General features: G+C 40.8%; 1 protein-coding gene across 1 annotated transcript; it reads right to left on the bottom strand.

Moving 5' to 3' along the window:
- Window positions 1-1,016: 1,016 nt before the first annotated feature.
- LOC132866794 (small integral membrane protein 28-like) lies at window positions 1,017-9,079 on the bottom strand. The gene is made up of 2 exons (XM_060899572.1): window positions 8,969-9,079; window positions 1,017-1,439 (listed from the first exon to the last, which is right to left on the bottom strand). The coding sequence occupies exons 1-2, from the start codon at window positions 9,077-9,079 to the stop codon at window positions 1,017-1,019; spliced, it is 534 nt and encodes a 177-aa protein (XP_060755555.1).
- Between the last annotated feature and the right edge of the window lie 5,034 nt (window positions 9,080-14,113).

Below are 14,113 nucleotides of genomic sequence, written 5' to 3'. Positions count from 1 at the left end.
ACATGCATCTCCAGCCACAGGACATCCAGGCAGTCAACGCACACACCAAATGTTAAAGAACAAGTATTGGTGGGAAGACATGCTCACAGAAATAAACCAGTTCATCACCTCATGTTCTGACTGTGCCCAAGCAAAAGTTCCTAGAACCCCCCCACCCCTCCTCTAGCAAGTTATGCCCCCTCCCCATTCCTCAAAGGCCCTGGTCACACCTAGCCATTGATTTTATCACCGACCTACCTCCCTCTCAAGGTAACACCACCATAATGATAACAATTGACCGATTCGCTAAGGCACTTAAACTCATCCCATTGTCAGGCATCCCCACTGCTTCTCAAACCATAATTAATTAATTAATTTTTCCCAGAGTGCTTAGATATGAAAATTTGAGACAATTTAGAAGAATAGAAGTAATAAAACACAACATTTATTAGAAATACTTTTAAGATAAATGGACATTCGAGCTTCAGTGGACAATAGGACAGTTACACTTGTTTTAAGATGATCGATCAAATTATTTACAGGTTTTTAAAAATTGTATTTTATGATTATACAAAAAAACCCACACATCCATACTGTAGTTCACATGATCATGTCTGATAATTACCCATAATGCACAAGCACAGAGGTTTCACACTGATGTTAATGTACATTGAATGTGAATGTTATCGATACATATTTTAGAAGACAGTCTTAGATTTGAACATCTTGTAAAACTAAAATGCTCTCACAATGCTGTTATGTCAATCAGTTAAAGGTGCAAGTCGATATCTTATTCTTTAGCCACTATTTGTTTGGCTACGCATCAAATAAATATAATTCTTTCACTCTGTGAGGAGTTACTCCTTTATAAATGCAAAAGAGAAACGTTACATGATGGTGACAATTCAGTGATCTAGTATAAATTTTTTCAATCCTTAAAACTCTCCGGTTAAAAGTCTGAACAACTGTCGCATCATCACCTCTCATTCAGATTACTGGTTCCACTGTTTACATGAAAAAATATTTGCGACTCTCGGTTACACGTAATGCCCGCTGGATTTGAGTTCTGGACACAGTTTGGCCTCAAGATCTTCCATCTTTATGGATTCAACATCTTTGCCACTGGTCAGACTTGCAGCACGGGTTATCTTGGTCAGGGTTTCCTCATAGGGTGGTGGAAGGTAGACCATCAGGAAAACGCCATCGGATGTGTCTGAGCTGGTGCTGTTCAGGCGCTCGGCATTGGCTGTGAGTGAAGCGAGGATCTCAGCACTGCTGTCTGCATCCTGAAGGTCCAGTGCAATGATGCTGGCCAGACTGAGCTTGTTGCGTGAGCATCTCCGATGGATCAGGAAAGCTGTCAGGCAGAAGATGAAGAGCAACACCAATGGCAGGATAACGTACAAGACAATCTCAGTCTTTGCATCCTGGTCGGTTAATAGTTCGTTCCAGTGGTAACCCTGCAGAGTATGAAGAGTTATTAGTTTAAGTACATGCATCACAAGGTAGGGTTGAATTATATTTAATAAAAGGATTCCTCACGGGTTCCTGGGATGTTTGAGGATGCTTTTGCTTTCTAAAGAGGGGTTATTGAGCGCTCTGTCAAAGTATGTCAACCTACTATAAAGGGTACGACAAAGACCCTTCCTTTGAATGTTCCCAGAAAAGGACAAAACAAAGGAGGAGTCGAGATATCGAGTGCATCAATTTATAGCATGGGCAGTACGGTGGTGCAGTGGTTAGCGCTGTCAAACCTCGTAGCTGACTGGGGCCTTTCCAGTGTTGTAGTTGAGTCACTAAACCTCGAGTCCGAGTCCAGTCTTGAGTCCCCAGTGTTCAAGTCAAGTCCAAATCATCAAAGAAAATTTTGAGTTGAGTCCACTGAGTGGAGTCCAACACTCCAACCGCACCATTTGACAGTGGCTGTTTTAGCACCATTAACATTAGTTTGTTCCTGAACATGACATATGAACAGGTGAATGTGCATTCTATTTGTCAGGGAGTGTGAAGTATTCTGTCACAGATGCTTGGGAGACGGATATAAGTGCAGAAGGTGTGTTTATTAATACAAGTGAAGACACATAAACAATCCAGAATGGCAGGCGAAATCGTAAAACAGTGAAACAGGCGATAGGTCAAGCGAGACACAAACAGGCTATTGTAGACTCAGCAGGATCAAAGACAAGAAACAGGAAATCAGGGATCAGGAACCCAAACAAGATAAAAAGACTCAGTAATGTGCCAGCAACGCAACTCAATACTTTGCAAAGTAAGTATGTTTTTCACAGTTTTTAAATTGGCACACTGATTGTGCCTTAATCCTGTGCAGGTGTGAGTCGTTTATGGCATATCCGAGAGTCCGTTTGGTGTGCGCGCTGGCCGGAGCATGCCCGAGAGTCTATCTGATGCATGTGCCAAGGCGCACAGGTGTGACACTCTTGCATGAAAATAGTACAAATGTTAATGTAGATATAAATATCTTAAGGCGAATTATTATGGCATGTTACAAAAAATAAAGAAAAAATCCGAGTACTCGTCTCCAATTTACAAGTCCGAATGCAGTTAACGCATGAGTCCAAGTCATCAGTGCTCAAGTCCAAGTCAAGTCACGAGTCCTTAAAATTAGGGCACAAGTCAGACTCAAGTACTACAAGCCTGGGCCTTTCTACATGGAGTTTCTCCTTGTGCCTGTGTGGGTTTCCTCTGGGTGCTTTGGTTTCCTCCCACAGTCCAAAGACATGCCGATAACGTATACTCTAAGTTGCCCATAGGTGTGAATAATTGTTTTTCTCTGTGTTAGCCCTGCATTAGATTGATGACCTGCCCAAGGTGAACCTCGCTTCTTGCCCGAACTCAGCTCCAGCTTCCCTTGAAACCCTGATGGATAAGTGGATCACACCGAGGATAAGCGGTATAGAAAATGGATGGATAGACAGCAGGATGGATGGAATTTCTAGCATAAGATTAACTCCATTCATCCATTATCTGTTACCGCTTATCCTGTGCAGGATCACGGGCAAGCTGGAGCCTATCCCAGCTGACTATGGGTGAAAGGCGGGGTACACCCTGGACAAGTCACCAGATCATCTAGCATTTGGCAAAAATGTTTATTGTTTGTAAGAAATACCTCTTAAATCCTGATAAAACTTCCACTAGGGAGTTTTTATGGACATTGAATATCTTCTTCTTCCAGCTTGTCCCACTTATGTGTATGGCGTCACTGCCATGTCCTATTAATTGGAGCATAGTTTTACATCAGATGCCCTTCTTGCTGCAATCCTCCCATTTTTCCAGGCTTGGGACCGGCACCAAATAGTGTCTGGGTTCCCAGACAACCAACCATTTACACACATGGGCAATTTAGAGCCACCAATTAACCTAACCTGCATGTCTTTGGACTGTGGAGGAAACCGGAGGTCCCGGAGGAAACCTATGCAGACACGAGAAGAACATGCAAACTCCACACAGAAAGGCCCTCATTGGCCACCAGGTTTGAACCCAGAACCTTCTTGCTGTGAGGTAACAGTGATGATCACTACACCACCGTGCTGTCCATGTACATTGAATATCTGATGTTTTCAAAAGCAGAAACATGCAAATTTGAATCTTAAAATACTATTTCATTCAGTAATTCTGCCTCAATCTTCAGGATCAATCAAGGCATATCTCAGTCTGCATTGATGTTAATCAGATAATGCTGCATTTCAGCTAGATTAGACTCTAATCCTTTGAAATCCCTTTGGTTAGTGGTCTCATCAGATGACCTCTCATCAGGCCTGTTTTTCCCAAATGAAAGTAGATAGAATAAGGAAAAGAGTTGATAAATCATGTGTATATATGCCACTACAATCATGGCCAGGACCAAGAAGAGCAACATATCTAACATAGCTTTAATCTGTAGGCATGCGTTAATATTTGGCTAACACTTTACTAAAGTGACTTTTATAAATGAGGTATGAAATGAACCAAGCACAGAGTTCAGGATCTCAGTTCATGGTCATACAGTGACACTCTGGCACAACCCAGAACCAACAAACTTCCTTTAACAGTTGTAACTTTTAAAATATGATCTCTTGTGCAAATTATTATGATATTATTATGATATTTATTATTATTATTATTATTATTATTATGCTGGCAGCAATGTTATAATGCCATGGCTTTCAATGTGGGTCTGTTTAGCATAACCTAGAGTGGTGGAAACATAAATCAAGTCTCTTTTTCACTAATAAATAGCCAAAATGTCTTCTACATTAAAAAAATAAATAAATCAAAGTGGTCCCTGAGTGTATAACTAGCATTTGTATTGGAGATTAACAAGAAGACAGAGTCATCTATATCCCCCACCCTATATACCAACTATATACCAAGTTTCAAGATATTTATTGGTCACGTTTTTCAAGTTCTGCTGCAGGAAACCAACCCTACCTCTTTACACTGACCTCAGCAGCCCATGGCATAAACCCACCGGATCTTTGGTTCAGGTGAGCTAAAAATGAAAATTTCTCACATTTCTTAGTATCAAAAGGCACATATACATTACTTAATCAACACATATACCAACTTTCAAGACCATACCACTCATAGTTTTCAAGTTCTGCTCCGGAAACAAAACCTATCCCAAGACTAACCTGAGAGACTAAGTCTGAAATTATTTCCATGGAAACATGAAAAATTAAAACTTCTCAAATTTCTTAGTATGAAAAGGTACATCTACGTCATCTTGTTAACATGTATACCAAGTTTCAAATCCGTATCATGAATAGTTTTGGATATATGCTCCGGAAACTAATATTGCTCTTAGAAACCAAGTCAAAATTTATTTTTATGTAAAAATTTGAAATATTTTTTTCCAAAAATCCAAAATGGCGGGGTGGCACAGTGGTGTAGTGGTTAGCGCTGTCGCCTCACAGCAAGAAGGTCTGGGTTCGAGCCCCGTGGCCGGCAAGGGCCTTTCTGTGCAGAGTTTGCATGTTCTCCCCGTGTCCGCATGGGTTTCCTCCGGGTGCTCCGGTTTCCCCCACAGTCCAAAGACATGCAGGTTAGGTTAACTGGTGACTCTAAATTGACCGTAGGTGTGAATGTGAGTGTGAATGGTTGTCTGTGTCTATGTGTCAGCCCTGTGATGACCTGGCGACTTGTCCAGGGTGTACCCCGCCTTTCCTCCGTAGTCAGCTGGGATAGGCTCCAGCTTGCCTGCGACCCTGTAGAAGGATAAAGCGGCTAGAGATAATGAGATGAGATCCAATATGGCAAAAGTCACCAGGTCACATGTTACTTGATATGTATATAACGTTTCATGAAGATATTTTCAGTAGTTTTAAAGATATGGCCCTGAAATGAAAACATGACTGAACAGACAGCCGGACCGATGGACAGACAGAACCCATTTCTATATCCCCTGCCAAACTTCGATAATAACAAACGCTCTTTGGGTTAACTAGCATTCAGAGTGAGTTCAGCATGTACTCAGCTCCCACCACTCCGTCCCTCCGAATAAATATTATATCATATAATATATCTTCTCACACATGCAGCTCCTGACAAATGGGTTCACCTGTTCAACAGAACCTCAGTGAAATACCAATGAACTGCCATCTTCTTGTAGGTCAAAGTAACAGTCAATGCCTAAAACTCAGTTGATTAAAAAAAAAAAGAATGAGATCAACCCAACACTGTGAAGTGATAATATAACCTGAGATGTCCCAAACATGTCAGAATATAAATCAGTGTAACTACAATGATACTTATTTGTGTCTGGAATAACAGGTGTAAGCAGGACTTGATGATGCAAAATGAAACTATTATAGACTTTATTTTCAGAAGGTTAATAACCAGTTTAGCTCAAGCTAATCTCACACTGGGCCTTCAAATCTATCCAGACTTGAGACCGGCACGATTATGTACTGTCTTGTACAAACCCAGTGTCTGGGTACTTTACCGAACCAGAGCACCTGGAGGAAACCCATACAGACACGGGAAGAACATTCAAACTCCACACAGAAAGGCCCCCGTCAGCTACTGGGCTTGAACCCAAAATCTTCTTGCCCTGAGGCAACAGTGCTAATCACTACACCACCCAAACTAAATACAGTACTCCGTAAACAACAGTTAATGGAGCAGGTATTATACAGGCTGTTGGAAACATTTTATATTTTTTTCATTTTAGGCTTCTCAGATGGATAAAAATGGATTCTTTAAATTTAAAATAAAGTTTTCAGTGTCATTTTGTAAAAGCTAACAATGCCAATGCGATAGATAGCTAGACAGATGGACAGACAGACAGATAGGTAGACAGTCATAGATAGACAGACAGACAGACAGACAGACAGTCAGATAGCTAGACAGTCATGGATGGATGGATGGATGGACGGACAGACAGATGACAGAGAGTCAGATAGATGGACAGACAGATGGATAGACAGATAGACAGACAGTCATAGATGGATGGATAGACAGACAGTCATAGATGGATGGATAGACAGACAGTCATAGATGGACGGATGGACAGACAGACAGATAGATGGACAGATGGATAGACATAGACAGGGACGGACAGACGGACAGACAGACAGAAGGAGGGAGGGACGAGGGAGTGCTCAGCGTAAATGAGTCCACCCCCTTTGAAAAGTAACATTTTAAACAATATCTCAATGAACACAAACAATTTCCAAAATGTTGACAAGACAAAGTTTAACATAACATCTGTTTAACTTATAACGTGAAAGTAAGGTTAATAATATAACTTAGATTACACATTTTTCAGTTTTACTCAAATTAGGGTGGTGCAAAAATGAGTACACCCCACAACAAAAACTACTCCATCTAGTACTTTGTATGGCCTCCATGATTTTTAATGACAGCACCAAGTCTTCTAGGCATGGAATGAACAAGTTGGTGACATTTTGCAACATCAATCTTTTTCCATTCTTTAACAACGACCTCTTTTAGTGACTGGATGCTGGATGGAGAGTGATGCTCAACTTGTCTCTTCAGAATTCCCCAAAGAAAATAATTTCTTTCCAGCACAAAGGTGAAGGCTACAAGAAGATCAGCAAAGCTTTACTTATCAGTCAGAATACTGTAGCAAAAGTGGTACAAAAATTTAAGAAAGATGGAACTGCAACCATCTCACAGAGACGTCCAGGTCGTCCACGGAAGTTAACACCTTGACAGGAGAGTCTTCTGATGAGAAGGGTTGAAGAAAATCGGCATGCAAGTTCACTGCAGTTATCTAAAGAAGTAGAAAGCCAAACTGGGGTGACTATTTCCCGTGACACAATATGACGTACACCGCAGAGGAATGGCATGCATGGATACCATACACGAAAGAAGCCTCTCCTAAAGCCCAGGCACAAAAAAGCCCACCTAGAGTTTGCCAGGGCCCATGCTGACAAAGATGAAGACTACTGGGACTCTATACTCTGGAGTGATGAGACCAAGATAAATGTTTTTGGAACTGATGGCTTCAAAACTGTATGGTGTCGCAAAGGTGAGGAATACAAAGAAAACTGCATGGTGCCTACAGTGAAACATGGTGGTGGCAGTGTCCTTATGTGGGGCTGCATGAGTGCTGCTGGTGTCGGGGAGCTGCATTTCATTGATGGCATCATGAATTCACAGATGTATTGCTCTATACTGAAAGAGAAGATGCTACCATCACTCCATGCCCTTGGTCGTCATGACAATGATCCTAAACACACATCTAAGGCCACTGTTGGATTTCTGAAGAAGAACAGGGTGAAAGTAATTCAGTGGCCAAGTACGTCTCCTGATCTGAACCCAATCGAACACCTATGGGGAATTCTGAAGAGACAAGTTGAGCATCACTCTCCATCCAGCATCCAGTCACTAAAAGAGGTCGTTGTTGAAGAATGGAAAAAGATTGATGTTGCAAAATGTCGCCAACTTGTTCATTCCATGCCTAGAAGACTTGGTGCTGTCATTAAAAATCATGGAGGCCATACAAAGTACTAGATGGAGTAGTTTTTGTTGTGGGGTGTACTCATTTTTGCACCACCCTAATTTGAGTAAAACTGAAAAATGTGTCCTCTAAGTTATATTATTAACCTTACTTTCACGTTATAAGTTAAACAGATGTTCTATTAAACTTTGTCTTGTCAACATTTTGGAAATTGTCTGTGTTCACTGAGATATTGTTTAAAATGTTACTTTTCAAAGGGGGTGTACTCATTTACGCCGAGCACTGTAGATAGATGGACAGATAGATGGACAGACAGATAGATAGATGGATAGACAGACAGTCATAGATAGATAGATAGATGGATAGATAGATAGAACTTCAGAAAAAACCCAACCCTATTACAATTATCTAGAAAGACAGAAGCAAAATATCCACAGAACGTTGGCTTAACCTTTTAAAAGATCAACAGAGAAGTTCACAGCTAAACCCCAATTTGGTCACCAATTTTACAAAAGTCAGTCCCTTCATTCACACTCAACCACTGAGCCGTAGGTGCTAAAGAAGGCAACTGGACTTGCTTGAAATCCTCAAAGACGTTTCACCTCTCATCCGAAAGGCTTCTTCAGTTCTGTCTGACTAGTGCAGAGTTCCAGGTATTTATCCTCAGGACCAAAAGCTGACCAGATGACCTGGACGACTGAGAACCTTCACAGATATATCAACCACTGAAGCACAAGTTGTAATTTTTTTTCTCCTTTTCCTCTTTACATCTTTAATGATAAAATGAAAACTCCAGCTCCTACACTTGTCAGCTTTTGTATATAATGATGTGATTTTCTACTCACTCCATTTCCTGTCTTTTTTGTGGGTTTGTCATTCTTTATTGTTGTCATATCAAGAGGCAAAATCAAGAAGGGAACACAAACAGGGATGTAATAATGATGAAAACAAAATGCCAACGATAATTATTTGAATATTTTCTTCTTCCTCTTTTTAAAGAAGGGGAATTGTAGATTTAGATTTATGTGCTCTTGTTTTTATGAAGCGATTATGCGTGTTGTTTACCTGCAGCTGCTTTTCCTCAGGAGGTGGTGACGAAGATCCTGCCATCCAGTCATACGAGCCTCTCCCAGCAGGACCAAATTTCATCCAGCTGCTCTCTGGAAACTTTCGCATTCTTCCTCTGAATAATTGTAATAATTAAAAAAAAAAAACAATCAGGACCAAATAAAGAAAAATAACTCTTCAAAGGAAAAGAGCTGCAGAGTCTCTGAAGACCAAGCAGGGATTTAAGAGAGAAGGCTTTTGGAGATGGAGAGAGTGAAGAAATTAAGCTTGTATGCATGTAAGCACTCTCTCACGTGCTACCACATGCACATCGAGAGTTTTCAGGCCACCAGTCAACTAAAGCTGTCGCGAGGAAAAAAAAATAGACAGAATCATCTGTCAGGGATTTGCATCTGGCCTACTTTTAAGGGAGAGTGAAAAGATGAGGAGGAGGAAGAGAAGGGGGATGGAGAGATGGCTCAGATATCTGTTAATCAGTGGTGACCAGGGGCACTGATGATGAAAGAGTATGTGGAGTCAACTGTTTGAGGGATAATCAAAATGTGTGTGTGTGTGTGTGTGTGTGTGTAGGAATTGCATGGCCATTACAAGCAGATGTTCGAGGAGCTTTCAGAGACCAGATTAGTGGACAGGGTAAATATTTATTGTGGAAAAAACATGGAGTTATCAAGCTAAGTAGGACATCTGTCCTTCAGTTCTACCAGGGGTCTTTGGTCGTATCCGCAAAGGGCCTGTGTGGCTGCAGGCTTTCATTCCAACCAGCCACGATACCAAACCTCATTCTTCTTCTTCTTCTTCTTCTTCAGGCTATTTCCCACATAGTGTGGGGTCACCGGTGCTAATCCGTGCCCTCCAATACCTTCTGTCAGTTGCCATTTCCTCCGTCACTCCAGCAGCTTTCATATCTTCCTTAACAGTCTTGTAGACATTGTTTTGGTCTCCTTCTCCTTCCGATGGACATCTCTCGAACTCTTTTACCAACATACCCAGGGTCTCTCCTTAACACATGTCCATGCATTCTTAGCCTTGTTTCCATGAGTTCTCCACTCAAAGGCCCCACTCCTAACTTTTGTCTTACCACTTCATTCCGTACCTTGTCCAGTTTAGTCAGACCAAGAGAGAATCACAGCATCTTCATCTCCGCCACATCCATCTGCTTCTCTTGTGCCTTGGTGACTGCCACTGCCTCCATTCCATATAGCAGTGCTGGCCTGATGACAGTTTTGTAGAGTTTCCCTTTGACTTTTGGGGCTACCTTTTTGCTGCACATGATGCCAGTCACTTTTCTCCAGCTGTTCCAACCAGCCTGGATCCTTTTGGCCACTTCTCTATTGCTTCCTCCGTCTTCTTGTACAGTTGACCCCAAGTACTTAAACTCCATTACTTTTGGTACCTCTTCTCTAAGTAGTGTAATTGTACCATTCTGCTGCTGACTGTTGCTTATTTGGAGGTATTCAGTTTTTGTCCTGCTGACCTTCATGCCTCTCATTTCCAAGGCTCTCGTCCAATCCTCAGGATTTTCTTTCAATTCATCCCTCGACTCTCTACATAGGACATCATCTGCGTACATCATATCCCAAGGTGAATCCTTTCTTATTTCATCTGTCAAACAGTCCACGATGATCACAAATAGCAGATACCAAACCTCATTCCCACTTGTTTAATCAGTTCATCTTGGTCTTCTATCAACCATCCAGTGTGCCATTTATCTATTTGGCTGGTATGAAAGCCTGCAGCCACACCCACCCTTTGCGGATTAGATTAAAGAGACTTGATTATGTTGTCTATCTGTATAAACATTAGTTCATCGCTCACTGCTCCAGATGCATTTTGCTTGATGATATATACTATTTGGGGCAATTAGACATTACACATGCATCACTACCAATATTTCATGTTTTGTTTTGCTTTTTCAATGTTTTTGGTAATTATCAGACACCATCCAAAAAAGCGAGACCTAATTATTTCTCGGATATAATCAATAAACACTTCCATACACTGAAAATTTTGTTCGACACCATTCACATTCCGTCATCAATCCCTGTGTCTCTCGTGATGCTCAAGCATCTACTGTCTGTTGTCTGTCACTCTGAGTTACATGTCGATCCTGAGACACCAGTGATCCTGACCTCTTGTGCTCCTCGGACCTTCCTGATCCATCCTGACGCCCTACTTCTGGCTGGAGTCTCATCTTGTTGCTCCTGTGGAGGACGGCCCTATATGTCGCACTTGGAAGATGGTTCTAGACACTTACAGTAATGCTTTTATGTCTGAGGACTACAGTTGACTTCCTAACTTTAGGACTCTAGTCATCATGAACAGTTTTGCACTCAAGTTTCCATCAATGCACAGTTTTTAAGTTCAACAAAAACTGACTTCATGGTCAAACTATAATGAATTTCCTGGTTATTACACAGTTGTACTTTGTGACTCTATCAGATACTGTTACAAAAGCGAGTTATTTATAATCACGCTATCTGTTATCACCCAAATGAGGATGGGTTCCCTTTTGAGTCTGGTTCCTCTTGAGGTTTCTTCCTTGTGTCATCTGAGAGAGTTTTTCCTTACCACTGTCCCCACAGTCAATGTATCAGGGATAAATTAGGGATAAAATTAGCTCATGTTTAAAGTCTTTAATTTTCTGTAAAGCTGCTTTGCGATAATGTCTGTTGTTAAAAGCGCTATAGAAATAAACTTGACATGACCTACTGATATCAGTGAGAAATATTTTGAAGTTTTTCACTGAGACAAATTGAAATCCTTAGAACACTGTTTACACTCTCCTCCCTTTTTTTTCTGTCTGTCTGACGACTTGATCACCACAGCTATTTTTAATCAATTTCAACAGCCTTTGCTCAAAAAAACCAACAACAACCCAACCTTGGTGTGAAGTTTCTGAATAATAAAATTATCCCATCTCTAAACTGCCATTTGTTTAAAAAAAAACCCAGAGACAGTAGTGTTGTTATAATTGCTACCCTTTTGCAATTTGTCTGAGATGCTTGAACCGTTTCAATCAGGTTTCAAAACTCTTCATCGCACTGACACGGCTTTATCCGGCACCTATCGCTCAGGAACAGGATCAATCTGGACTCATCAGACCACATGACCTTTTTCCGTTGCTCCAGAGTCCAATCTTTATGCTCCCGAGCAAATCTCCTGATTAGTCTCACTAACAAGTGGTTCTCTTATGGACACACAGCTGTTTAGTCCCAATCCTGTGAGTTCTCGTCTCATTGTGAGTGTGGAAATGCTCTGAATTTCACGATTAAAGCTAGACTGCCTTTCAGATTTTTCAAGTGTAGGTCATAAAAAGAATTTCCCCAAGCACCCGATTATTTTTGTCTAGTGGACCGAAAGCTACCAAATTCAAATCACAGACTTCAAATTTTATTCATCTTTTTCTAATAGAACAATTAATGAATTTATTTCCACATGGCCCTAAATTCTCCACTATTTTTTCCTGCTTTATCATGACCCAATACAAGATACTACGCCATGCATCACATCCCGTGGTGGGCTTTCCCCCGTTCATGCAAGGCACTGTGGGATATAAATTTGAAATAGGAGAGAAAATATCTCAGAAAATATCAGGCCATTCTGTGGCTGGGAAGTTATTTAATTAAAAAAAAAAAGTTAAATTTATGATCTACTTCATATTAAAGCTAGATGGCCTTTCGATTTCATAAAATCGGTGAAATTTAGTTCCCTCTGAAACGTGGTCATTGTGATGTATGTTTATTTCTGTAATATCACACAAAATATCAGGCCATTCTGTGGCTGGGAAGTTATTTAATTTGAGGGGATTAAAGCAAATAATGTGCATGAAATCGCGAAGTGCACATCGCGTGTGCGCATGCGCATGCGCAGGTTTACCTTTGAGCATGCACTGACAGTTCCATCATTCTGTCACTAAACGAACAGCTGATCACACCGAGGTGCTTGCTGAGCGCCGATATTTATTAGTTTGGTCCTGCATTTCCTTTCCTTCGTATATAACATAACGTCTTTTCTTCTCACTTTCCGTTACTGTAGTCAGTCTTTCACATTTCATTTGCACACTCATGTCCTCCATTTTTCTCTCCTGTTTCAAATTTGTATCCCATAATGCCTTGCGCGAACAGGGAAAGCCCACCACATGAAGTGATGCATGGCGTAGTATCTTGTATTGAGTCATGGTGAAGCAGGAAAAAATAGCGGAGAATTTAGGGCCACGTGGACATAAATTCATTAATTGTTCTATTTTAAAAAACTAATAAAATTGGAAGTCTGTGATTCAAATTCTAGCTTTCGGTCCACTAAAGAAAAATAATCAGGTGTCGGGGAAAATTCTTTTTATGACCTACACTTGAAAAAATCTGAAAGGCGGTATAGTTTTAACTAGACTGCATTTCTGCAGAGAAAATGCAAAGTGTGCTTGCTGAGCTGTAGCAGAACAGCTATCATGCTAGCATGCTAAAAGCTAGCATGCCAACATGCTAATGCCAACATACTAACAACTAGCATGCTAACAGTTAGCATACTAACATGCTAAAAGCTAGCATGTTAACATGTTAATGCTAACATGCTAATAGCTAACATGCTAACAGCTAGCATTCTAACATGTTAATGATTAACATGCTATTTGTTAAAATTCTAACACTTTAAGGCTAATATGCTAACAGCTAACAGGCTAACATGCTAATGGCTAGTATGTTAACTTTTAGCATGCCAACACGCTGAGGGTGACATGCTAACAGCTAACATGCTAACAGTTAGCATGCTAACATGCTCCGGCGAACTCGCTAACAGCAAACATGTGAACTCTGCATGCTACCATGCTAATCCTAACATGTTAACAGCTCTCATGATAACATGTTAATGGTGAACATGCTAACAACTTGCGAGCTAACAGCAGGCATGAAATCGTAATGGGTAACATGCTATCAACTAGCAAATGAACACGTGAATGCTTATATGTTAATTGCTATCGTGTATGCGTGTAAGTATTTCTAATCAAGTGGCCATTGAGTTGAAGTTGATTTGCTGTCAAAGTCTCAAATGAGCAGATCCTTGCCAAATGCATCATCACCTATGGGGGAAGGGAGGAACGACTCAGTCAAGCTTCCATTGATTAGCGGCAAAATGGAGAAAAAATGGATG

The sequence above is a fragment of the Neoarius graeffei genome, chromosome 18 (genome assembly GCF_027579695.1).
Source record: "Neoarius graeffei isolate fNeoGra1 chromosome 18, fNeoGra1.pri, whole genome shotgun sequence".
Classification (NCBI taxonomy): domain Eukaryota; kingdom Metazoa; phylum Chordata; class Actinopteri; order Siluriformes; family Ariidae; genus Neoarius; species Neoarius graeffei.
The sequence above is the reverse complement of the archived record's forward strand: the minus strand, read 5'-3'. Positions and strand labels throughout refer to the sequence as shown.

Excerpts from the sequence above, each read along its gene's own strand:
- LOC132866794 (XM_060899572.1), bottom strand. The coding sequence starts at position 9,079 with ATGCGAAAGTTTCCAGAGAGCAGCTGGATGAAATTTGGTCCTGCTGGG. Across the intron at positions 1,440-8,968 it reads CTGAGGAAAAGCAGCTGCAG|GGTTACCACTGGAACGAACT; the intron begins GTAAACAACACG and ends CATACTCTGCAG.